Below are 25,159 nucleotides of genomic sequence, written 5' to 3' on the forward strand. Positions count from 1 at the left end.
TTTGAATAAATAATAAAATATATAAATACATATAAATTTGAATTCACATATCGTCACGCTAATAACCGAATTGCGTAAGTCATTTTGGGCGGTTTTGAATTTTTCATAAAATAGGTATTTATGTAATGCTGCGCACCTGTCTGTTAACTCAGATTTTATTTTAAGAATTCCGAAACCCATAAAAATAGAAATTTTGTATGATATGCAAATTTGTTCAATTGTTCCGTCATAATGAATTATCATTGTTAACGCAGGACTATTGTGACGTCACAAAGGCAAAATAACCTAGGCGAAGGATTTTCGAGTTTTTGCATCTCAGATTCTAGCTTAGCGCTAATAATTTTCAATTTATACTACTGTATAGGAAGGCGTGCACTTGTGATATTTACTGTCTGAGTCCAATTCACCATGGTTGACTTTTATATAAGAGTACATTACTGTTTTATTCTTTATATTTAACTTTAGTCTTATTTCGGTGATGTGCAGAGCGTGTTATATTGATGAAATATATATTTTGAAACATAAAAAATAATGTAATTGAAACAGATTAGCTATTTTGGGGATTTTGGATTGTTTGGTTTTCAGGACTGGTACATATAGACAAGTTGCAAAATTGCGTAGGTCCTCTAGCCATAGACACATTTTTGCCTAAATCACAGTGTGCCATTATGACGTCACATGACTGCGTCATACAAATTAACTTAAATCCGGCTACGATCAAAAAGTTGAACTATGGCAAATTAAAGACTCTCAATGGCATAGCAATATCATTAGAAAGTTTTTCACGTTTTTCTCAAAACAACTAAAAATGACTTACGCAATTCGGTTATTAGCGTGACGAAATATAATTTTTTTTTACATATACAATTAAATGCAATAGAAAACATGATTAAACGTGGGGGCCGGGGCGCCAATTTTATATTTTGCCCCGGGCGCAAAATATGCTGGCTACGCCTCTGGCCTAGGACCTAGGTTACGATAATCGAGTAGAATATTGCAGTATTGAGGTGTTTTATAGGAACAAGTTACCATACCTGCGTTGTCTTGAGGGGGAAATACTAGTTGAAGCCGAAAAGTAAATCTAATCTATCTTGAATGAAACCAAAGAGACCGAGCTTAAGCTGGACAACCAGCATTTGATTAAAGTATTGAACCAACTTAATGAAATACTATAGGCTGCTGAGCTGAAAATATACAGCGAGACATTTTGTGCACATACCACCGTCTTCACCAATCTCCGCGCAAATCAAGTAACCGCAATAGAGCGTGAAGCTGCAGAAACTCGTAACGCGAGTAACTTTATTTGTTTTATTCATGTGGGCGTGGTTTTCTAGGCTAGTTTCATCCCCCTGTTCTGACCACAGAGATATATAAATAATATATATAAATATAGAGTGTGCTTCTCTCTCGTTTTCGCGTGATCGTTTGAAGCCTCTCTCGTTTTGACGATATGCTTCCAACTTTTCCGATGCGCGCAATGCATTTCTTATGGGATTTGACAGAAATAAATTATTTGCGTCGATTTTTTTGCATATTCGCATGTTCTTGATACGTTTCTCATTATATATCAAAAGCTAATATACCCCAGCCCACCATACGGTCTAATTTTGGCAGTTATATGAATATGCGTAAGTCGTGGTAATAGATCATGTTAGGTCAAAGGTCACTGAAGATGACTTTCACGCTAGTGAAGTCCCGTGTAGACATGTGGTGTACTAGTATTCTGTGTTTGTGTTAGGCTGTGTTGGTTATGTGGTGTACTAGTATTCTGTGTTTGTGTTAGGCTGTGTTGGTTGTATGTTAATCTGACTGTTTCTGTTGACTGAAAAGTCATCCGTAATAAATGGTGGCTGAATAATATATAAAGCCTCTTTATATATGCCTTATGTGTTTGGCTAGACAACACATAACACGTATCAGTCAAAAGCGAACAAAAACGACCACAGAACATCAGTCAAGATGGCTATCGGAATCTATTCCCCACTTGTTTATATTTGGCCATATTTTATCGCCGTGAGTATTTTGCGTGGCCTGGCGCCGTAGTGGCCTACCCGATATATATTCTACATATAAATAGTCCTAAAGAGCGCTCCAGAAGAGTGTGTACCAATATGGAGGTAATTAATATTGTTCGCCTACTTTACATCAAGTTGTGTAAAGGGACTGAAGGGTATATTCACTCGGGTAACACACACAGTACCCGAACTCGTAAGAGAACTAAAATGAGAAAAGTCGGAATAAAGTTATGGCCTAACCCTAACCTGGTACACAGACCGCACAGACTACGGCAGTATCAACTAAACTTCTCTTCGTCCTGTACTGAAGACTTAGGTGATATCTTCCCCGTGGAGGTTATTGCATTTTTATGATACAAGGCAAAAACAATTGTTTCCGCTTATATCTATTGTACAATCGCCTGAACAACCAATTTTTTTTAAGAACGAGATTCACACCAAGCTCCAAAAATACAACTCGAATACAATTGTATTTGAATACCCACAGAGTGTCACATATACATCCATATGCGGCGCACTGGGCAGTAAAATAGACGAAAGCTGGCCAAAACCATATGCAACACAAAGAAACTTTGGAAGCATAAATGCCAAGATGGCGGCGATCAAATGATCCCGCGGCGAGACACGCAAAACGAGAGAGAAGATCGTTCCATATATTTTCAGTACAGTGGTTCTGACAAGGTGCTTAACTGTAAATATATACTACTACTAGATGTCCAACTCCGCTCGCCGTATAATAAACAAACGAAGGCGACGTTGCACCTCCAAGTGGCGGGCGTCACGGTCGGTTTGGTTCTGACAAGGTGCTTAACGACGACGACGCTCCTGCTTCTCAGCTCGCAAACTCGCCCTGTTCATTGATGACTGATCGAAATATTTGCTGAAAGACGTGGAGAATTTGATAAAAATGAACAAATATTTGTGAAAATGAAGACAGTCTGTCCTGCAAATGACCAGGATGATGTGACAACTTCCTTGTCGAAAGAAAGCAAGGCATCAAAAATGCGATGCATTGCAAAAAATGTCAGTCAGAAGAAGAAAAAATATTTGAAAACTTGTCAAAATGCAGAATTACTTGTACTGTATTTTTAGACTTGGCTAAAGCCTTTGACACCGTGAACCATGGAATTTTGCTTTGTAAAATGTCTCATTATGGAATCCGAGGTTTACCCCTCAAATTATTACACTCGTATCTAAGTGAGAGACAACAGTACATTAAATGCATCAATGGCATCTCTCCGCTCGAATATATAACATGTGGTGTCCCACAGGGGAGTACTCTTGGACCGCTTCTTTTTCTAATATATATCAATGATTTACAAGCAGCAACTAGCTTAGAATCGACTCTTTGTGCAGACGATACCGCACTCATTGATTCTGCTGCATGCTGTGAAGAACTGCAGATTTCGATCAATAAAAAAACGAGATGGTCAACTTATTGCTAAAAAGCAGGGATGGGACGAGTCCGGCATTACAGAGATTCGACGAATCCGAGTAAAAGGTCAAGGGCTCGAATCGAATCTGCCGAGTCCATGACGTTATAATAGAAAAGCAGAAAAACACGTTTTTGACCATGCTACAGCATCGTGTGCTCACAAACATACGTCGTAGCTCATATTTTTTGCCTAATGGTTCCGCAGATAGCTGTTGAATCATTTTAAAAATATATTTTCCTCTTTTTGGCGGCCATAATACATACGTAAACGTGGGTCAATGTGCCCTTTGGCTGTGAACTGAATTTCCAGCCGACCACCTTGAGTCAATTCTGGTAGGCAATTCAGATATTCTTACATGTCAATATAAAAAATAAAAAGCTCTTGACTACAATGCTTTCCCACAATTCCAGATATTTCTAGCCGTAAATTTACTATGTCACGTGCGCATATGGTAGAGAAATGCCACTCGTCGTCAATACATTGTGGTACATCTGCTTGCAATTTAGTAGTTCATGTAATCGTTCTAAAACTTTCCATGCTTTCCATTGCCTTTTTAGCAAAAAGATTGCACGTAATAAACTCGATTTAAAAGAGGTATTGATGAGATCCCCCATTGGGTTGATCCAGGGCATGTTTCATTTTCATGCGAATCAAAAACTCAAAAATATTGCGCTAACACATATTTTATTGTGTACCACATGTATACCGAAAAGGATATGTAGTTTGAAGGCGACTGGCGCAACATCATTGTTATAAGCGACCAATAGTTTTTAACTTGCGTTATATTATCCGGATATCTGTCGTCGTTTTATTAGGAGTGTTTATAATGCACACGAAGGATATTGTTACAGATCTAACTCTGAATTTTACCTAAGGGATGTAGTGGTATTTAAAGAGGTAAAAGTACAGACATATGCGTAAATTAGTAAAAACAGAATTGATTATGAACTCGGTAAAAATGCCGTGGACTCGAAATTGAATCCGAGTCCAAAACATGCCTGGATTCGACTCGAATCCGAGTCCGGATCCGAATCCCGGCCCATCCCTAGTCCCTACTAAAAAGTAATAAATTATTTTTAAACCTTTCAAAAACTAAAATCATGGTTTTTAGTTCAGGCAAACTACTTGGCAGTTCCATCTCCAAATTAACAACAAAAAGATAGAAAGAACAAAATATATTAAGTATTTGGGTATAATCCTAGAAGAGAACTTGTCATGGAAACCCCATATTGATCACTTATGTAAAAAAGTTTCACAATCACTCGGAATATTGTATAAATTACGTAGAATCCTCGGTATCGATGCATTAAAAAATTGTATACTATAGTCTTATATAGGCTCTCTCATCTGAAATATGGCATTATAAGTTGGGGAGGAACTAATAAAACTACGCTAAAACCACTAGTAATTCTGCATAAGAAGTCAATTCGCTGCATGCTATCTGCGGAATCACAGCATGTTCATAACTCACTCTTATACAAGCAGTGTGGAGTATTGCAACTGAAAAATATCTATCTTTCTGAAATTGCCAAATTTATGTATCGCTTCGAAAATCATATGCTACCCCCTATATTTCATAGCTTTTTTACAAAAATTTCAACAATCCATAGCCATGCCAAAAGGAGTGTTACGAAAAAGACTTATTTCATGCCGCGATGTCCATTTTCATTAACAAAAAACGCTCAAAACAGAAGGCATTCTAATTTGGGAAAACATTCCGTCTAATATTAAAAAAAAACTCACTTGCAACATTCAGTAAGCGATTAAAAATTCATCTACTTGATGACTATGGATAGATGAAAACAAGACGACTAGGTTTATTTCCTTACGTATTCGAGTTATATTATTATTGTATTGCTGCTACCTGCTATGTCCATGCTCTATAATTTTTGCCCAAATCTCAAATAACTTTAATAATAATTTCCCTCATATAAAAAAAAAACAATAGCCCATGTAAACACTAGCTTGACGTATTTGTTTTTAGTGTTCACCTTATTTATTGTTCATCCAATAATAACGGTGGTACTCCGGGTGTCGCTGCTCGATAACTATTTTTGGTTCCCCGCGAATTCCCTTCCCCAGTAAAACTGTCTAATATTTTCTTGTAATTTGTGCTTGTGTTATTTATTTATTTTATACTGGTTGGAAAAAAATAAACTTGATTGATTGTAAGTAAAGTGGTGACGAAAATGAATACTTTGCACTTTATATAAAAAAAAACGCGTAGTAGCACAGCCTTTTGGTCTCACTCCATCTCAAGTATTGTAGCTTTTACAGAAGTTTTTTCTCCACTTGACCTATAATCAGGGCTGCCATAACGCCCTATTTTTTAGAATTTGTCCTTATTTTGAAGGTCTTTGTTTTAGGAAATATTTTTGTCCTTATTTCAAAAAAACATTCTTATTTTGACGTGTGTCTTTATTTTTAACCTTATGAATGAATATACCGATAAATTAAACTTTTAATGTAGTTTAGATCTGGAACTTCATAAGAGATAAAATGAGTAAACGTAAAAACATTTGCCGTGATGATTATGAGAAAGAATTCAATGGCGTCAAATGAAACGAAAGGCCAGTGATTTGCGCACTGCAGCTTTTATGAATGTGACAACAATCTGGAATCCATAGGTAAAGCAGCAATTTCTGTTAACAATGCAACCCAGAAACACAAGGCTCTGCTCAAGAAATTAATCAAACCAATCCATAAATAACTTTTTTGAGAGTCAATGTTTATACAAGGGCTATCTCAATACATGCAAGCAGCTGAAACTTATTTCCATCATCACATCATTGAACATCCGACACTTGATATAAAAGAAAAATATTTGCAAATCATTATTGAGCGAATACCTATTAAACAATGTAACGGAATGTCAAGATGTGACAACACTATTTGAAAAAGTATTCAGAAAATTTACAAAAATTAGAGCAAATGTATACGCAAAGTACAGCAGCCAAAATAAAAACAACAAGATGGATAATAGGACTCATGGAATACGAAAACAATTGAAGAAACACAGCAGCTAGAACGAAGATTAAGATATATGTGATCACAGTTAAGTTCCCGTACTCCTGGAGTACCACGTTAGGGTTATGCCATAATTTTATTCCAATTTTCCTTATTTTAGTTTTATTATGAGTACAGGGACTAACCGAGTGAGTTTTGTAGTATTTGTACCTAAAAGTATGGCCTAACCTGGTACACATACTATGTTCCGTTGTCCGTCATTTTGGTACACGTATTTCTGGTGTACCCAAGTTTTTTTCTTAATAATCCATAGAAATACAAATTATTATTTTAATTACTAATGTGATTTATGTTTGGTCTAATATGGTATATCACAAGTTGAAGGTACCAGTATTTGGAGCCCTTCATACGCTGGAGAAGCAATGAAATGATTTATGTTTTATCATCACTGATTTATCACTGTTTTATCATCACATCAAATAAGATTTGACAGCAAATTATTTAGAAATGAATCCTAGAGATTTTTACCGAAAACATCTCAACCAAGATAACTTTCCATATTTGAAAAAGTCATGGCAATTTTCGGCTCAACATATTTTTTTTCTAAAATTGGCCTTATAAAACCGCCTGAAAGACAAATACTTGGAAATGGATATCGAATTGCTAGCACTTACAATAAAGCAAATTTGGATAAAGGTAGTCGGGAAGATAATCCAGCAGCAAATTTCTTACTCAATTTGTCTAAATTTGAATAAAAGTTTTCAAACATTTTTACATTTCAACTCATCATTTCTGCAAGGACCTCGGATAATGCCATAAAATCAATAACAAAAAGACACTATTCTGTGTCTTCAACTAATAGAGAGCCTATGTTTAATGAAGGTGTGGCCCGCGGTTTTACCCAGTCATCGATATCTGGCCCGCCTATGAAAAAGGTTGCACACCCCTGGCTTAAGACGATAAGACGGCTTAATTATGTGGCGTACCACGGCATGTCGTCCTGTTGACGGTCCGTGTCGGGTATGGGATTGGTTAGCCAGTTATTATTTTGCTTCAGATTGACTGACTTGATAGGACAAACTGGTCAACTGTTCGTAGGCCAAATATGGGCAAAGAGGTCTCCCATTGGTATTGGCGGGTAAGGAAAGCTCCATATGGGTGTATCCAATAATTACAAATAAGAACCGACGATCCGAACACGAAGAGATGCCAAACGGGACAAAACGTTTGATATGTACATTTCGTGTCACGGTTTAACCAAGCAAACCCCGATTATGATATGCAGTTTCCGCGTCCAGCCTATAGGCCAGGGATGGCGAACCACTGACCCGCGGGTCACAAAGTGACCCACCGCGTTTTATTCGTGACCCGCACAAATAAAATAAAGGCGCAAATAAAATAAAGATGCTGAAGTATCAGCGATAAAAATTGATAAAGTCAGCCCTAAATTAATCTAACTATAACTAAAATGCATCGTCAGTTGGGCAGTCAAGGCTGCGATCGCTTATACGACGTTCCCCCGAAAACAGGACTGGGTCTTATTTCAATTTTCTTCCGAAAAATAACACTAGGGCTTATATTCGGGGGATGTCATATATTTTATTTATCAAAAATAATTACAAAGTAGAGAATCATATACAAGATATGAAAACCGATATCCATTTACTTATAAATAACACGTTTTTATACATAGAATATTAATCATTTGAAAAGTGTAGGATAGATTTCTTGCTATCGACTAGGTAAAAAAATTCGCGTTATTGACTAGGTCTTATTTTAAGGGGAGGGCTTATATTAACATCATTTTTAAAATTCAGGCTAGGTCTAATTTTCGGGGAAACACGGTATACAAATTGTCGGACCGGTATGGTAATTTTCAAAACCCCTAATCTTGTTCGCATGTCTGCACCGCTGTATACCGGTATCCGACTATTGACTCTGACATCGTTTAAGGTATAATGATGCAATTGTTATATTCATTCCCTCCAAACTTCTTGGAACCGTAAAATAATTTGCCCCATCATCCCAAACGATTTTGATAATACATATGCGTGTTTTCGTACTTTAATTTAATAAAATCGAGTGCCATAATATGTCCCTGACTAGACCAAGAGCCCAAAACTAGACCAACACCAAGAGAAGCATATAAGATTTGTTTCAGAAGTTTCTTATAGATACAAACATTGATTAAATATCTGTGACCCACTCTCTCCTGTTCCGCGCTAAAAATATAGCTTTTGACCCACTCATTGAAAAAGGTTCGCCATCCCTGCTATAGGCGTAGCGCCGCGACAGATCAAAAATGCTATTTTAGACGTTGTAAATCTCCAAAATTTCGTGCGCCCACCGCACACATTGTGATCGGTCCGAAACTATATAGGTACCATAGCCACTAAAGTTGGAACATTCAATTATCCATCCTTAAAATGCCGTCGGGACGCACACGACTTTCCACAGATTATGTCTTATAAGCTAATCGACGTGTGTGGTATGTTCAATCAACTTTTTATAGAACTATAATACGCTGTTGTCATTTATCGTCAACCTTGGGATATCTTAAAAATAATCGTGGCAACTCAAATTCCCCAGATCTAAAAACACGTATCATGATATATGTACGCAAATTTATTTCCTCGCTATTTCAAAGTATTAACCCTTTTACGTAACGGCGAGTCACATCGAACACGAATTAAAATGGCAAGACGTTTTAGATGCTGTATCGTAAAATCGTTATAATCCTGAAAGTCTGCTATTTTTACAAATGGCGTAATTTTTGCGAATGTTTGAAACTGTTTCAAGCGAATTTCTGCTTCATATTTTGAGACCCCCCCCCTCCTTTTTTTTAAATCCTGGCAGAGTCTATGGTTCCTGGTATGGTATCAAACGGACAGACATCTCTATCGCAATGATAAATCCAAACATCGGGCATTAAATTCTAGCTCGGTTAATGCTTTCCTAAGAGTCTATATGAGCACGCAAAATCCTTGACTGAATAGCGTTTTAACACACGATCGTTTGCACTTCAATTTTAGAGATGACTAGTATATATGTTGAATTGACGATGACAGAGTGCCAACAATCATCCTGATATAGTGATCCATGTTATGAAATGGGGAAAAATTCTCATGTGGGATCGCAAAGGCAGGAAAATCCGGTTCATTTACTGCTGGGTTTAAAATATGTTCTGCATATGAGTCTCCGGGCAGTCGACAAAAATAACATGTTTGTGTACCAATTTGTATTGCAGTTTTAATACTAACCAAAAGATGAGGTCCTAAAACTATAAGAACAGACACAATGGAACTGTAATTAAACATTAAGTGCATCACGCTAAAATTGGACAAAAATGTGATGTATATACATATAAAAGGGGAAAAGATATAGGGACAAAATACAACTACAGTTCAGAGCCTGCTATTGGCTTCAGCTCTGGATTAAGACAACTGGTATGGTGGGGTAAAATTTGAGATAAAATTACAACCATATAATATGGAACTATGCCGAAATATTAATATAAAAAGAAAAAAATATTCCTGTCGAAAATTTTAGCATTCGATCTTTGCTCATTTCACGATTGCTGAGGTCGGCATCTTGTTCACACCACATGAACCATCTCCTCTGTAAATTCGATAGTATCCCTACAAAGAAGTAAAGTAATTGTTAAAATGACTTCATTTCACAAAAATTCAATGCCGAAACATGAACTTGAAAAAAAGTTTCGAACAATATATCTTGCAGCAATTATTCAAGGAACTTAGCGATCCAAATTCATAGAGACAAATAAGAAAACTACATTGAATCAGAATTACAAATACTTACTTTCTCTCCCCAATTCGGTCCCCAGCTGTTCTTTATGATCCAATATGGTTCTCCATCTAAAATATGATCATACATAAGTTTCCATCTAATGAAGGCAAAACGAATAGACTTATCTACAAATCTATTTATTTTTTTATTACAGACAGTATGCGCTTGCTAGAGTATTTCGAGATCATAAAGTGCATAAATACTGTGATTAGTTGTAGAATATACAATGCAATGTAAACACCTTTTTACGATTAATTCCTGATAGTCTGTTTATAATGATTGTCAACTCTAACGCCTCTAAGCCACCAATTCTGAAAATTCTTAATTATTGGCCATTCAGTTTATTTGCAAAAAAGCATAACCTTGGTAACCTTGTACTCAAGGTACAATTCTTGGCCAAGCATTGCTGAAAAGTTTAAACCTCAAGACTTCCGAATTACTTGTACAATGAGAGAGAAGGAAAACGAAATGACACCAATGTTAAACTCACCGTCAGTCTCTCCGTATCCAGTGATAAGAACTCCATGGTCAAGATTCTTTGGACTGCAGAGAAATTTCCATGGATGCGACACTCCACCCATGTAAAACTAAAAAAATGGTTCAATAAAGATATAAGCACATTGAAACAGTATTGATCAACCAGACTCTTTGAGAAGGTAGTGGTGCTGCGACAAACAAAACGATTTGAATATTACAATATCGAGAGCGATTCAATTCATCTGGGCCTTAGAAACTGTTTGATGGAAGCTGATGTTGGAATGAAGCCATTTTTTGAAATTTCAATGCTGATAAAATTCAAGTTTTCAAAAACTAAACAAAAGACAGCCTTGTTGCAGAGCAAAATAAGTATGCTTTTCTTGAATGCACTAATTGGCGCGGGGGTGTGGCTCAACGGGCTAAGCGTTAGGAATACACTCGCCACCGCACCTCTAATCACTCTGCGTGGGTTCGCAGGTTCGAATCCCATGCAGGGATGGTTATGTGCGAGAGGATTGCTGGACTCCTCGCCGCCGTTGGGTGGTTCACGTAACCGCTGGTCGGTTACGGCTTCCTCCACCACCAAGTCCATGCTTCCGAAAACAAACAATATATAACTAATCCCATACCCGACTTGGAATGGTAACCGGACGAGAGGCCGTGGTTCGCCATATGGATAAGCCGTCTTATCGGCTTTCCTCTCCCCCGGGATAAATATGTAAATCCTATCCTCCTTCCTTCACAAGAGTTTCAAGTTTTAGCCTGACCTGCATTGCCATAGCGTTGATTCCAATAGAAATTGGTCCATTTTTGTACAACCAAGAAGCAAGCTTTCCTTCATCAGTTGGAAGTGTTACTGAGTCATTGATGTATACAGCTACCTCAGATTTATCAAAGCTACATTTCTCTCCTCTGGCATCATAAGGATAGTCCTTCTCTTTTTCCAGTCCACCTTAAATAACATAATGACTAAGAAAACTGCACCCAAGATAGATTCTTAGCCGTAAACATCTTTCAATGTGAGCCGAAACATTTAAATTAGTGTGAAATGTTCATAAAGGCTTTGCTATACAGATTAAGCCTAGTAACACTTCAAAACTGCAAGACGTTCCAATTTGCTCCTCTGTAGGATCAATAGTTTATTACCTTTATCTAACACTCTGGTGCCCCTGGGATACATATATTGGTTGCCAAATCAAGCTTAATTAAGTTTCTGAGATATATTTCGTATATATACAATATTGTCAATATTGCATTTTTGTCCGTGTATTGCAAATTGAAAAATATTCAGTGTTCTGTTTTAATGCATATAAATATACCTTTATATGGGATCTGTGTCCGACGGTAGATGCATAAGAAATTATGAACTTCAATGTTTCTAAATGACAAGAACCATTCGAAGAAAGCAAAGTATCCTAGTCCATCATAAACTAACATGGAAAAAACTCAATGTCCATCTAGAAAAGGTGAACTGATAACACATACCTAATTCTTCAATGCTTTTGTAAGCATTTGCTGGCAGACCACCATTACATCCAAGGTCTGTTTTATCGCAATCAACTAATTCTTGTTCAGAAAGAGATATCAATTTTCCAGTTTTCAAGAACCATTGCCCTTCTACATTACCAGTGGTGGAAAATGCCCAACATGATCCACATTGACCCTAAAACACGTTAAATTTAAAAAATTTGTGTAAAATGCTGCATTATGGAAAAATATATAAAAAGAATCAATTACTATTAAATCAGCACCTCGTTACAGTCCAAGTCTATTTACCTATGTTCAATAACAAATAAATTTGAAAATAAAAATAAAATAAATAATTGAGGGGAAATTATTATTTTAGAATTATTTTACATCAAACGCTGTTTTGTATATCTATGCAGTAACAGCGTAGATCAGTGTTTTCCAACCCTTTTGTCTGTGCCTTCTAAAGTGAAATGAAACACTACCTAGGGAACCCCAAAGTCACAAGAATTAAATAAATGTTGACTTTGGCGAGCTTTGTTTATTAGTGCATCTATAAAATATCATTTATATCTTATCTCTTTTATCAATAACTTCAACAGTTCAAAATTGTGGTCCAGGGCAGAAATAAAAAAAGCCTCAAATTGGTTTTTTCTTTTTGGTAAGCCTTATATTAAAATTTCACCAATACTAGTATTTTAATTCCACGGTATAAGATGGCACTAATTATGTGGCACCAAGATTGAATATTAATAAGTAAATTGAGTAAAAACTATTTTGAAATATAGCAAATATATTCCATCCAAAACTTGAACCACTTCAAAAAATAGAAATAATATTCTTGATTAATGTAATTATTCTATATCAATTGATGCAATAAGTGAGTTGAGCGAGATTGCCATTTTGTGAACCTGTATGCAAATTTCACTTTCCTGTGGGCATTATGAAAGCATGCATGCTTAACTCGGTTAACGAAGCATGATGTCAGATTCACATGACAATATAGGCCTTATTGTGTTTATGAACCATGTTTACTGAATTCCAAAGTTCATTTACTTTGCCAGAAATGATAAATATTATATATGGCCATATATGGTTCAAACCATTCATTGTAGCAGTATATCCGTGGCTATGTTTGAAATAATTATCAACCATGGCTGTAAATTTCGAAATATGAATGGTAGGTTACTTACAGTCATGAATAGTAGGTTACTTAGGGTCATGTTAGACAAAGAGTTTACTAAAGGTCATCGAAAACAACAGTCCAAAGGTTATAAAGTTTCATTGAATAAAATTCAGCAATAATAATTTTCTGACCTGATTTTTGACCTCTGTTACTGCACCTTGTTTTGTCCAATCAACAGATTTTGGTACATCTTCCACATTGTCAACATCAACTAATCTTGGTTCAGGTTTCACAGCCTCAATGAAACCAGGGGCCAAATATTTCTTATATTCCCGAGCTGTTAACAGATAGTAATACTGGCATTAATATGATACCTGAGGCTAACTGAATATATATTATAAAGTCATAGAAACAAGCACATTATTTTATTTCTATATTTAATTCTGACATCTATAAATATAAAATTGAACATGATGATTAATATGTGCAAATATTTCCAAAGTAATCAGTATTTGAAACAAAATATCTTTGTTTCATGTAGAAATTTCAAAATTTTAGGCTCCATCGTGCAGAGCAAGTAAATGATTATATTTTATAGCATTCTTTATTATCAAGTTTTACTACAACAAGTTCCGAAATACAAATCATAATGACATGGCATAATCAACAGCCCTATAGAAGCAACGTTTGATTCTTACTTATTTGCTTCTACTCTTGTGCATTAACAGAAGAATTAGCCGGTTTACAACTGATCAATATTCGAATCATAGATTTGGAATATTGTTAATTCTTGAATTTGAATTATCACGTTTGATTCTATTCATTTGTTGAAAACCTGATTCCAATTTTTGGGTGTTATTTTCAAAATCTTCGTAAAATAACTGGATTACTAACAAATGCTGAATTTGCTAATTACACATATGGACATTTTTAAAAATTATTCACTTAAACATACGAAACTGTAAATAAAGAACAACATACAAGTATAATCCATGAATTGTGTGACTCCATATTCAGCTTTGTCATCTTTATTGCTGTTAAGTTTGTCAACAATGGCCAAATTTTTCTTGAATACAGTAAATCTTTTCCAATACATTCCATCATTTGTATTATTTCTAAAATTAATAAGATCTGATTATAATTCTTTGAAAATTGAGCAAAACTGAGAGACGTTTATACACAAAATAAAACAGGTAGCATAATAATATAATAACAAGTTTATTGGGCCATAAGTTTATTCCGATTTTCCTTATTTTAGCTCTAAACATACGAGATTGGTAGGCTTAAACTACCACTAAACGAATGTGAGAATTCTATTTACCATCACACGAAATGGGACATGTTTCAGAATACAAAATAAGGAACTACTAAGATTAAAAAGCCTACCTTAATACCTATTCAGCATCTAACACTGTTTTTATATCATGATTTGAACTTACCTGTACGGTCTACCATGTACTGTAATGAAGTCATTGAACAGATTCAAAGCACGACGATCAGTATTTGAATCAAATGGACTTTCAATTAGTTCCGGATCAGAATCAACTGTAGATAAATAATTTAACAAACACTTAAAAGCTTTGAACAAGGTTGCAAAACTTTTCAGTTAAAATCATGATTTAGTGAAACATTGTTCCCTAGCACAATGCACCATTTAAAACCTATACTTCTTTTTTCAAAATCAAATTTTGTAGAATATGGAATGACGCAAACTCTTATATTTCCATTAGAACTAAAAAATTAAATTTTTCTCAATTAAACAATGTAAAATGCGATCAAGGTAAAATTCCAGAACACCGTTTGTTTTTAGGTGATAAAATGATGGCAAATTTTTAACTTTCCCTATCGCCTTGGATATTTATTATTATACTGAATGAATTATGTATACTTACATTGGCATTTGGAATCAACAACTGTCAGATTATTTTTCTTCCATGCTTGAACAACATAACTCAGATGACATTTTTGCTAAAGATGGAAATAGGTAACTTGTCATAAGAAAAAGTTAAGCCCAAAATATTTCAATTTCTAACAAAAGACATTGATAAAAACAAACAATTGCAGTGAGGGGTGTGCAAAAATTATGCAGTGCCAGTGCCAAGTTTGAATGATGTGCGGCCCACGAAACAAGTTTTCAATTTGGTTTAATCTGTTATGTGAGAGTAATTCCAGTTCTGTTCTGTTGCAAGGCATATTATCCCAGTCCAATTTCTTATCTATGCCTATGACGTTACAATGCCCTAACACAGAGGTTCCCGAACCAGGGGTCGCGACCCCAAATTGGGTCGGAGTGATAAGTAGGTAGGGTCGCAAGCAGGTCACGGGGTCGCTGAGGTATGGTAGAGGATGGATACACAATTCATCTAAGATTTAACAAACCGTGTTAAATTTAGCAGTTTGTACCATGGCTTACTGTAAAATAGGCATCGCTCTATGCTTAAGCTATGGAAAATGTACTTGCTTATTGTGACATCACTGTTTGGTTTTGGCTTATTTTACTTAATACCACCACATGACCAAACTCAAAAGTCCAGTGAAAGAAATTCTAAACTAAAGTTCCATGAAAAATATATACATTGACCTGGGGTCGCACTGGACGCTTGAAAGTTCTTCTTGGGGTCGTCCTGAAAAAAGCTTGAGAACCCCTGCCCTATCAATTAGTTGTGCGAAGCGAACAACACAGGTCATATAATCAAAAACTAAAATTTTTGTGCGAGCAACTACTACAGTACTAGAATGCCTGTGTTAAATGAAGGTGCGGCTCGCAGTTTTACCCAGGTATTTGAAATTTGAATCTTTCCCTCGTGTATTAAAGGTTGCATACCCCTGTATTAAAATATTAGGTAATACTAATTACTAAGGCAGTAAGGCTTACTTTTTTAGATTCACAATCATCGTCACGACCATAGCCATTCCACTTGAAACATTCAGCAGGACCAGCAGTGAAATCAACCGTATACATCACTCCTGATACAACCTACAAGGAATGAAAGTTTTTCAAAGATAATTAACAAAGTAGCAATAGTTACAAAATGCTTGACGTCGCAGGCAAAATTTTTGTATTACAGTACCAGAATTACCGATTTTTAATGAGATCAGTTTAAGTGTCATCAAACTTATTATACATACCGTAATTGCTTCAAAATATTGAAAAAAAGTTTTCACAGAATAGGTAAACAATTCAGAATGTTTGGAGTGTTAAATACCACCACTCGATATGAATGTTTAGCAAGGACTGAATCAAAATTTCAAGATTCTATACTTTATTCTGTTGAGTCGCATTTTGCACTCTGTTTTCATTTTTCAAAATTGGATTTATATATCACATAAATATTAGTTGTAATTTCCATGCACAACCTAGCGAGATATTCACAAACTGTGATTGGTTACATATATTAAAATTACCCATCTGATTTTGGCACATTATTAGTTAAGCCTATTGGTTAACCATCATAAACATTAGTCCTTCAATACTGAACAAAATAGCACAATAGAAATGATGTTTGATGTCTAGAATATTTGTTAATGAATATTACAACATAATATACTAGGCAAATAGGACTAACTAATTACAATTACAACAGTATCAATACCTGATGTGTAACTTTATCAGCATTAATAAAAATGAATGGGATCTTTGCTTTTTTATATGCCCGACCAAATTCTGGTGGAAAACCATTTGTGTCCAATTCCATAATTCCACCAGGTAACGAATTATTTTCTCCAAAGCATTGGCTGAGTCCAATAACCAAAGCCACAATAAGGAGCTTCATTTTATTTGAGCGCCTTTCAATATTCCTACAGGTAAATATTAAAAACTAAAACTTTATTTTAAGAACTGTAAACACAGACAATATATGGCAAAATAAAATATTCAATCCCTGCACAACTAAATTTCATCCAATTAGGGATCAAATTTCTGTGTCAAAACCTATTTCTTTTTCCCACATTATCCGACAACAACCAATACCAAAATTTTACAGATGACAGACAAAGATACACATGACAACACCAATATTGTATAAACATTGAATAGATTATACATAATTCCGAAATAAACAGTAACTGTCAAGTCCTAAGTGCTGAACCACTGAAATCTTTTTTTAATTCGCCAGAAATTTATGTCATCAGCTAGAATTAGGTTGGAGTACTGAACTATTAAATTGAATTTATAATATTCCTTAACATGAACATGTAGAATCTTTTTTTCACCCTGCATTGTTCGTGCATCAGTGACATCAACCTAGAACATTTGTTGCCGAATTATTTTTAGATCAGTATTAATACTCAATACCACAAAAAAATTATATCAAAGATTCTGACGGATTATTGCACATTATTAACCAATTTTAACCTACAACAGAATAAATCAAGTTAAACACAGTCAGGAAAATATCCAGACAGCGATAAATGAAATTCTAGAAAACGAAGCACTGATATCTAGAATAACTGTTACTAATACTAAGTATAATGATTTCTAATAAATTAAATATATTTGAATTTAACAACAATATCATTCTTTATTAGTAAAATTTTATAGGGTTAATTATTACACAGGCCACAAACGCTTTTTCAAAATATATAGCACTGTACTGAAAAAGAAAGCCAATGCAAGAAATATTAAAAATTTATCAGTGCATTCTCGCCTATTATATTTAGTCAATAACCTATGACTGGTCTGGATAACGCCAGACTGGTCTTTCAATTCTTCATCGGTCTGTTTTAAAGAACCAGACGACCTGACTAACGTATTCAATGAGTCAGCACTCTGTTGCACGCTGCCACTCATGACCCGACTTATGCTCAACAGACTTTGTGTTACATCGTTCGCAGTTCGTGCAAGGTTTTCTTGATTTGCAGCAGATGCTTGACGACGACGAACTTCTGAGTTTTTAGCACCACCAAGAAGTAACATTTTCGACTCCTCATCGAGAGCAATCTTTTTAGTCAAATATGCTTTGCGCAACGTAGAATTTGTGTTCTGAATTTGTTCCTTAAAAAATTTGACCGACTCTTCCATTTCTAATTTTTGTTTCACATCATCAGCTTCCTGTGCAGCTGTTTCAAAATCTTGAATAGCAGCACGAAGCTCATTAATTTTTCTACGAGCATTTTCATGAATTGTCTGTAAGTTTTCTATTGTGCCATCACATCTCCAGACATCCTGAATCGCAGCTTTAGCAGAGCAATCCATTGTAACAATCTTTTCTTTCAAATCAGCATTTTCTGGAACTTTCTTCTTCTCCAGAGATAACTTACGCACCCAGCTTTGTGCATTCATCGCCCTATATTCTCAAATAACGCTAAACAAATATTGAACTTATTCTTGATATTGAGAAAATACAAAAACAAAAAAATCAAATAAAACAGAGTCACAGTGTGATAGCTAGCAAATATGAGTCAGTATCAAATAATGAAAATTGATTCTTGATTATCAGGCATTGATCAAAATATTTACGAAAATTAAATAATCAATCAACATCACTTTTTCTAAATCAAGGATTTATTAATGACGATGTAATTTAGTTCAAATGAATAGTCGAATGAAAAACACTTTTTGAGCACTTTTTTGAATTGTGACTTATTGCTAAAAAACTCTTGGGTCATCACCTGAGAGCAATCAAGCCAAACGCTTTAATTATCTAGTGAAATAAGAGCCTGCAGTTATGACGTTTTGTTGAAGCTGGCGCTAAGTTCCCCATACCAGCTGGAGCTGAAGCTACTAGAAATTTTCAGTGAGTCCCCAGTTCTTGAATGTTTACATATTATTTACCTTTTATAATTTTTTTTATATCACACTCCAATAAATAATGAAATCTATCATTCTCAGCATCATGATTTTGAGACCCACTGCCGTGAAATTTCAGCCCAGCTCAGAGGTAAAAACTGGAGCTCTAGCTGCTGTTTGAACATACTCTGGCTCCAAACCTGGAGTCACGTTGATTTCAAACAAGCTCTGCTTGCTACAGTGTGAAAACAATTTTACTTTAGTGCGCTATGATAAGAAATCCCAAAATAAACATTTTATAGAAACTACAACTTCATAGTATTAACACTACATGGAATTCTTAATTATGTTGTTATCTTCTTTTTAAGTATTGCACACCAATCAAAAACTTGTCATTTTTCTATGAGTTTCCATTCTTGACTTATGAATTTTAATATTAGATTCCAGTTCTTTCATGTTTGTCAAATCTTCCTTTAGTTTGTCGAGTTTTTCAGTCAAAGATTTGACGACTGAAGGATTAGATTGGTTCCTTCGTAATGATTCTTTTACTTTGAGAACTTTTGCTTTAATTTTTTTCATGTCATCTTCATTTTTCATCATTTGTTTATTGAAATTTTTTACATTTTTTTGTTCAGTACCAGCCTTTATTCCAAACATATCTTTAGGCATTTCAATTTGCTTTTTAGAGTCTTTTTTAGCTTCACTGACACCTAAAGTCTTGTTGAGGAATGAAAAAACACATCTGTCACGTTTTTTTCTCCTAAGTACTTTTTCACTTCCTTGTGTATTTTGGTTTGTATCGCCAATGTGTTTTACACCCTTTTTAAGTCTTACTTCCATGCAATGGTCGAGCGATTTACCAACTGGAAGCATGACAATTGGAACAGGTTCTAAACGGCCTTGACTGCTTTTACCCAAGCCTTCACCTAATTGATATCCCATTTTCTGCATAAGTTTCGAGCCTATGCCGTTAGTGTGTTCTTCCCATAAGCCTAAACGAGGAGGCATCCCTTTGGAACTTGATGCTCCATATTCTTTGTATAAATTTTGGGGGGTTATCTCTACTAATATGTCTTCGTCAGAATCTACTTCATTTTCATCAATAATAATATGATTAGTCTCAGGCAAAAGGTCATGTAAAGCTAGTGTAAGAGTTGGAGATTTGTGCAAAAAACTAACAGAGTAAAGATTGTCTTCAATTTTAACCACAATACCAGGTTTCCATAATCCATCCTGTGTTTTAGCCAAACATTTATGTCCTTCAGTTAAATTTGAGTAATCTGGAGAGACAAAAGGCCTCAGCTCAAATATATTGACAATATAACCATGCGAATATCGACAGCCAGCTTCATCAAACTTACAATTCCCTTCAAGATAATATGGGCAAGGCTGCATTTCTTTCATAATTGGGTTCAAAAAGAGTACTTTAACGTTCATTTCATTATCAGCCTTATCACATATACTTTCATCATTTTCCACTGCTACTTGTATCATTGCATTGTGATATTGTGTACCTGACCATTCTGTAGAAAACGGTGCTTGACATTTTACACCACTTATGTCATCCACATATTCAATACTGTCCAAAAATATTTCATTGTTTGGATCGGACGAGTCATTGTTTTCACATTTAGAAATATTTTCACTAAATATTGACAATGAGCTTTCATCAGTCTTATGCAAAGAAGGACATTCTGTATCCAAATTAGATATCTCTGAATAAAAATTTGCTAATTCGTTATCCATAGTATGCCCATCAGCATCAACATTATCTGGATTGCTTTGACCTGTTTTGTCCTGGTCATTTTCTGCTTGTGAATCATTGTTGTAAAATGCACTCAATTCATCTTCTATATTTGATGTTGTTCCACTCCTTACATGTTGTCTATCAGTAGCTATGTCATATTCCAATGATTCTGCATTCTCAATTGCAGTTGTATTTTCTGATGGACAATCAACACACAAACTCAATAATTGAGTCAGATCATCTCGCAACTGCAATAAGTCTTTTACATCTGAATTATTCGTTTGACTTTTTAATGCTTCATTTACTTGATCAAGTTGTTTCTTGTATAAATCTGTTGTTATGCTATCCATTGTAATCATACCAGAATGAACCTAACTAAATAAAATATATATCATGTCATCATGGATATACCGTAATTAAAAAAATTACCTATTATATTGCACATATTTTGACAAAATCGATGGATTGGTTCACGCCAGCCTGTTACAGACATTTTTAAAACAAATAATGTAATAAAGAAAAGGATGAAGCAAAACCAACAACAACATAGCCTCCTTCTACAGCGTAAAAAAGTATGATTAGTATGCTATTACAACTTCAAATACTGAAATAGCCTGATACTGATCACAATTACCTTATGTTCTTATTGTTTTTTAAGATGCAGTGTAGTACTGTAGTACAGGGCTACTCAACTATTTTTACCGAAGATCCGCATACAAAACTTCAAAATTATTTGGGTCCGGTGTTTTCACAAATTATATTTCGGCATCCTCAAACGCACACTTCCTCGACCGGCTAATGATTTTTAGCTAATCAAGCTTGTTTGTTATGGTGTTATAGTTTATTTCATATATATTCAAAACAATAAAAGTTACTTTATAAAATGAAACTTCAAATGTGGGGCTAATGGTCCAAAATAAAGAATTAGGTGCGGTCCGAATCAAGTACTCGAAAGGTCCGGATTCGGACCGCCAGTTGAGTAGCCCTGCTGTAGTAGCCTACATGTAGAACAGTAGTAGGGATAAATAAAATTATATATGACACAAGACAAAAAATACACTTCAATGTTCATGAATTTTTTGAAAAAACTCGTTTCAATATGTAAAGAGCAAAATTGACATGGTGAAATAATAGCCAATTTATCAAGTTATAATTGCCAATGATGTTGTATCTTGGGATTTTCAAATTTATCCTGGCAGACAGGAAAACCGATAAGAACAGGTTGGTTTTATCACACGGTGTACCACGACCTCTAGTTTCTAATCCATGTCGAGTACGACGTTAGTTAGCCAGTTACTTGTTTCAAATGCATGAACTTGATGGTGGTGGAAGCCATATCCGAATAAATGCTGTAACTGCTTATATTACTGTATTATAGGCCTAGCGCTAAACGAAAATGTGTGAAAATCCTTTTTTTAATTTTTAATAAAATTGTCTCTCACGAAATTACTGACAGACAGACATGTTAGATGAAATCACATCTAACTTACTGAAATAGGGTTTAGTGTTTGCCTGTAACAGACCCTTATTTCAGTATTTGAAAAAAATTGAAATTTGAGTTGTATTTTCACATCACATTTTTTGTTTGGATAATTCAAGCAGTTATGCCGTTCATTTTCACATCACATTTTTGTTTGGTGCTATACCTGCATACTGTAAAAGACGAACGTTATACACAAGGTCAATTTATTCAGTGGAAGTTTGCCAACTAGACTATTTAATCAAAGTAACTTTTTTCACTAAAGTTTATAATTTTCACAGAATAATATTTTATCAATTTTTCTGGTCATCAGGATGAAGCATTCCAATAAAATATTCCTCTTGCATTATCAATGCATCCCTCGAATGACCAACATCATTGAAATCAGCTGTGGCATCTCTTCCTGCTACATCGTTCAAAACAGATTTCCCTCCAGGATGTTCAGAATAGAAGTTTGTAACATCATAGATTTTATTATTTAAAATAATCCACAAGCTCTTTTTATTGTTGTGCTTTGAAATATCAGCTTTCCGAAATACAGGAGCATTGGCATAGTTCGACATTTTAGATTAGTAGACTAGACGAAATACTGAAATTTTAATTTGTGTTAGGTGATTAGCGCACTGTACTGTTGAATTTAAATAGGATTTACATATTTATCCCAGGGAGAGCAAAGTCGATAAGACGGCTTAACCATATGACGAACCACGGCCTCTCGTCCGGTTACCATTCCATGTCGGGTATGGGATTAGTTAGTTATTTTTATTAACTAACTAGCATGGACTTGATGGTGGAGGAAGCCGTAACCGACCAGCGGTTACGTGAACCACCCTATGGCGGCGAAGAGTCCAGCAATCCTCTCGCACATGACCATCCCCGCATGGGATTCGAACCTGCGAACCAACGAAGACTAGAAGAGTAATCAGAGGTGCGGTGGCGAGCGTATTTCTAACGCTTAACACGATGAGCCACACAGCCGTGCTGAAATATGGAATGTTTTGAAATGATGTCAAATATTTACAGATTTATGGCACAATGTAAAGTTTACATATCTTTATGGAAGACTACAATTCAGACAATTGTGAGATTCATCAACTCGCTGCCAAGCATTACAGCATTAGGTTACGGTACCGGTAGGCTACCGGTGTACAGGTAAAATCAATCAATCAATTTTATTTTGGTCCCTCTGAAAGAAACAAAACAACAACAAACGGACAAACAAAATGCAGAGGACCTGGAGCAGGGGTGGGCAACTTCTCTAGTCGGCGGGCCATATGTGGGAAAATGAAGTTCTCGGCGGGCCGGATTATTACAAAAAATACGGTACCGTCTTCGTATCCAATCTTTGTTAAATGCTCGACACTCTCTGTCAATTTTACGTTTCTTGGAATATTTCATGATTAATAAAACCTAATATTAATAATAAATCTAATTTCTAAAATCCATTTATATTTAGAATCTAAATATAACTGATAACAGTAGTGGGGAATGTTTACAGCGCTCTCTGCTTTGACCTTATATTGGTTGTTTAACAAGTGTGCTAACGCAATGGACCTTTAATTGCAGTAGTAAAAAATTAGTGTAGAAATAACTGTGATAGACCAGGCCAAAATTATTTACCGGTACTTTTAAAAAACATATTATTGTTGTATGCGATGAATCATAATGATGGTTTCTTTTTTTTTTTTTTAATGAAAAATAACAAATAAGATATTATCAAAAAGAATTACCAACAGCAACAGTACATTATTAATATGTTATACATGTTATTAATGGTTGTTCCAAGGAAGAATTCATCATCGTTCATTTTTTTTCATAATTCCATTTTTTTCATAATCATCATTCATATGATTACAATTATTTTTTACTAATACACTAAACTTGTATAGACATTGGTATATATACTTTTCTATACTTTATAGATGATAAAGTAAATAAAAAACGATTTGATTGATTATTACTCTTAATTAATACATAGTTACATAATAATCTTAGCTCTCTTGTAAAATTAGGTGAATTTCTAAGTTTCTCTACTTTATTTCTACATTTTAAAGCATTTTTAACTGTGTTTATTACACTATTAACACTCGGCATAACATTTTGAAAAATTACTGCATTTCGATGCAACCAAATCTTATACCTAGTAATAGACAATAACAAAATAATAGCATTTTTTTCTACTCATAAGAAGGGCTACTCAAATGCATTTTCATAAATTCAATATGGAGTATAATTCTTATGAGGTTGTAAACTATGTTTGACACTATTATTTACAGATAAACCATAATATACACTTAATTGTTGCTCTATGTTGAATTCTATTAAATTTAAAACAGTTCTATTTTTTTGGTTATCAGTATCACTATCATCAAATCTATAATTAATGTATTCTATAGCACACATTATATATAAACACATCCCAAAAATTGGTATATTTATAATGTCGTATCCTCCCAATGTCTTTGATTTACACAATGTCTCAATTTTTAGTTTAATTTGTCTCTCGAAAATAAATTTTTCTATCTGTTCATTAATTTTCTTTCCAATCTTTGGTGGCATGGGTATCCCTCTGGCCAAGTATAGGCACAAAGGAAGTATTTTCATCTTTACTACTAGACATTTTCCATCCAATGTCAATGGTATTGTGTTGGATAACTCTTCAATCTTCATTTTTATCTCATTGGCACATATTCCCCAGTTATATTTGCTTGTATCATAGTTTGCAAAATAAACATTCAATACATTTAATTTTTCTACAATATCTATATCTGGATGACTAAACTTTGATTTCCATATTCCAATAGTCAGTAATTTTGTTTTCTTTAGGTTTAGTTTCATCCCCGTTGCCATTTCAAATCTTTTCAGTATTTCCAAAGCTTTGTATATTGAATTCCTATTTCTCAATATAA

At 34.7% G+C, this 25,159-nt stretch overlaps 3 protein-coding genes across 3 annotated transcripts; all 3 read right to left on the reverse strand.

Annotated features, from left to right (window-relative positions):
* Positions 1–9,641: 9,641 nt before the first annotated feature.
* Positions 9,642–17,178, reverse strand: LOC120338590 (cathepsin L-like). The gene is made up of 11 exons (XM_039406565.2): positions 16,889–17,178; positions 16,171–16,272; positions 15,188–15,263; positions 14,735–14,840; positions 14,277–14,410; positions 13,487–13,632; positions 12,188–12,365; positions 11,470–11,654; positions 10,716–10,812; positions 10,238–10,293; positions 9,642–10,056 (listed from the first exon to the last, which is right to left on the reverse strand). The coding sequence occupies exons 1-11, from the start codon at positions 17,066–17,068 to the stop codon at positions 9,982–9,984; spliced, it is 1,335 nt and encodes a 444-aa protein (XP_039262499.2). The 5' UTR covers positions 17,069–17,178; the 3' UTR covers positions 9,642–9,981.
* LOC120338606 (vesicle transport protein SEC20-like) lies at positions 17,134–18,576 on the reverse strand. Its single transcript, XM_039406566.2, has one exon. The coding sequence runs from the start codon at positions 18,574–18,576 to the stop codon at positions 17,845–17,847; it is 732 nt and encodes a 243-aa protein (XP_039262500.1). The 3' UTR covers positions 17,134–17,844.
* An 825-nt stretch (positions 18,577–19,401) lies between these two features.
* LOC120338574 (zinc finger CCCH-type with G patch domain-containing protein-like) lies at positions 19,402–22,543 on the reverse strand. Its single transcript, XM_039406564.2, has one exon. The coding sequence runs from the start codon at positions 21,127–21,129 to the stop codon at positions 19,405–19,407; it is 1,725 nt and encodes a 574-aa protein (XP_039262498.2). The 5' UTR covers positions 21,130–22,543; the 3' UTR covers positions 19,402–19,404.
* Positions 22,544–25,159: the final 2,616 nt, after the last annotated feature.

The sequence above is a fragment of the Styela clava genome, chromosome 1, assembly GCF_964204865.1.
Source record: "Styela clava chromosome 1, kaStyClav1.hap1.2, whole genome shotgun sequence".
In the NCBI taxonomy this organism is placed as follows: Eukaryota; Metazoa; Chordata; class Ascidiacea; order Stolidobranchia; family Styelidae; genus Styela; species Styela clava.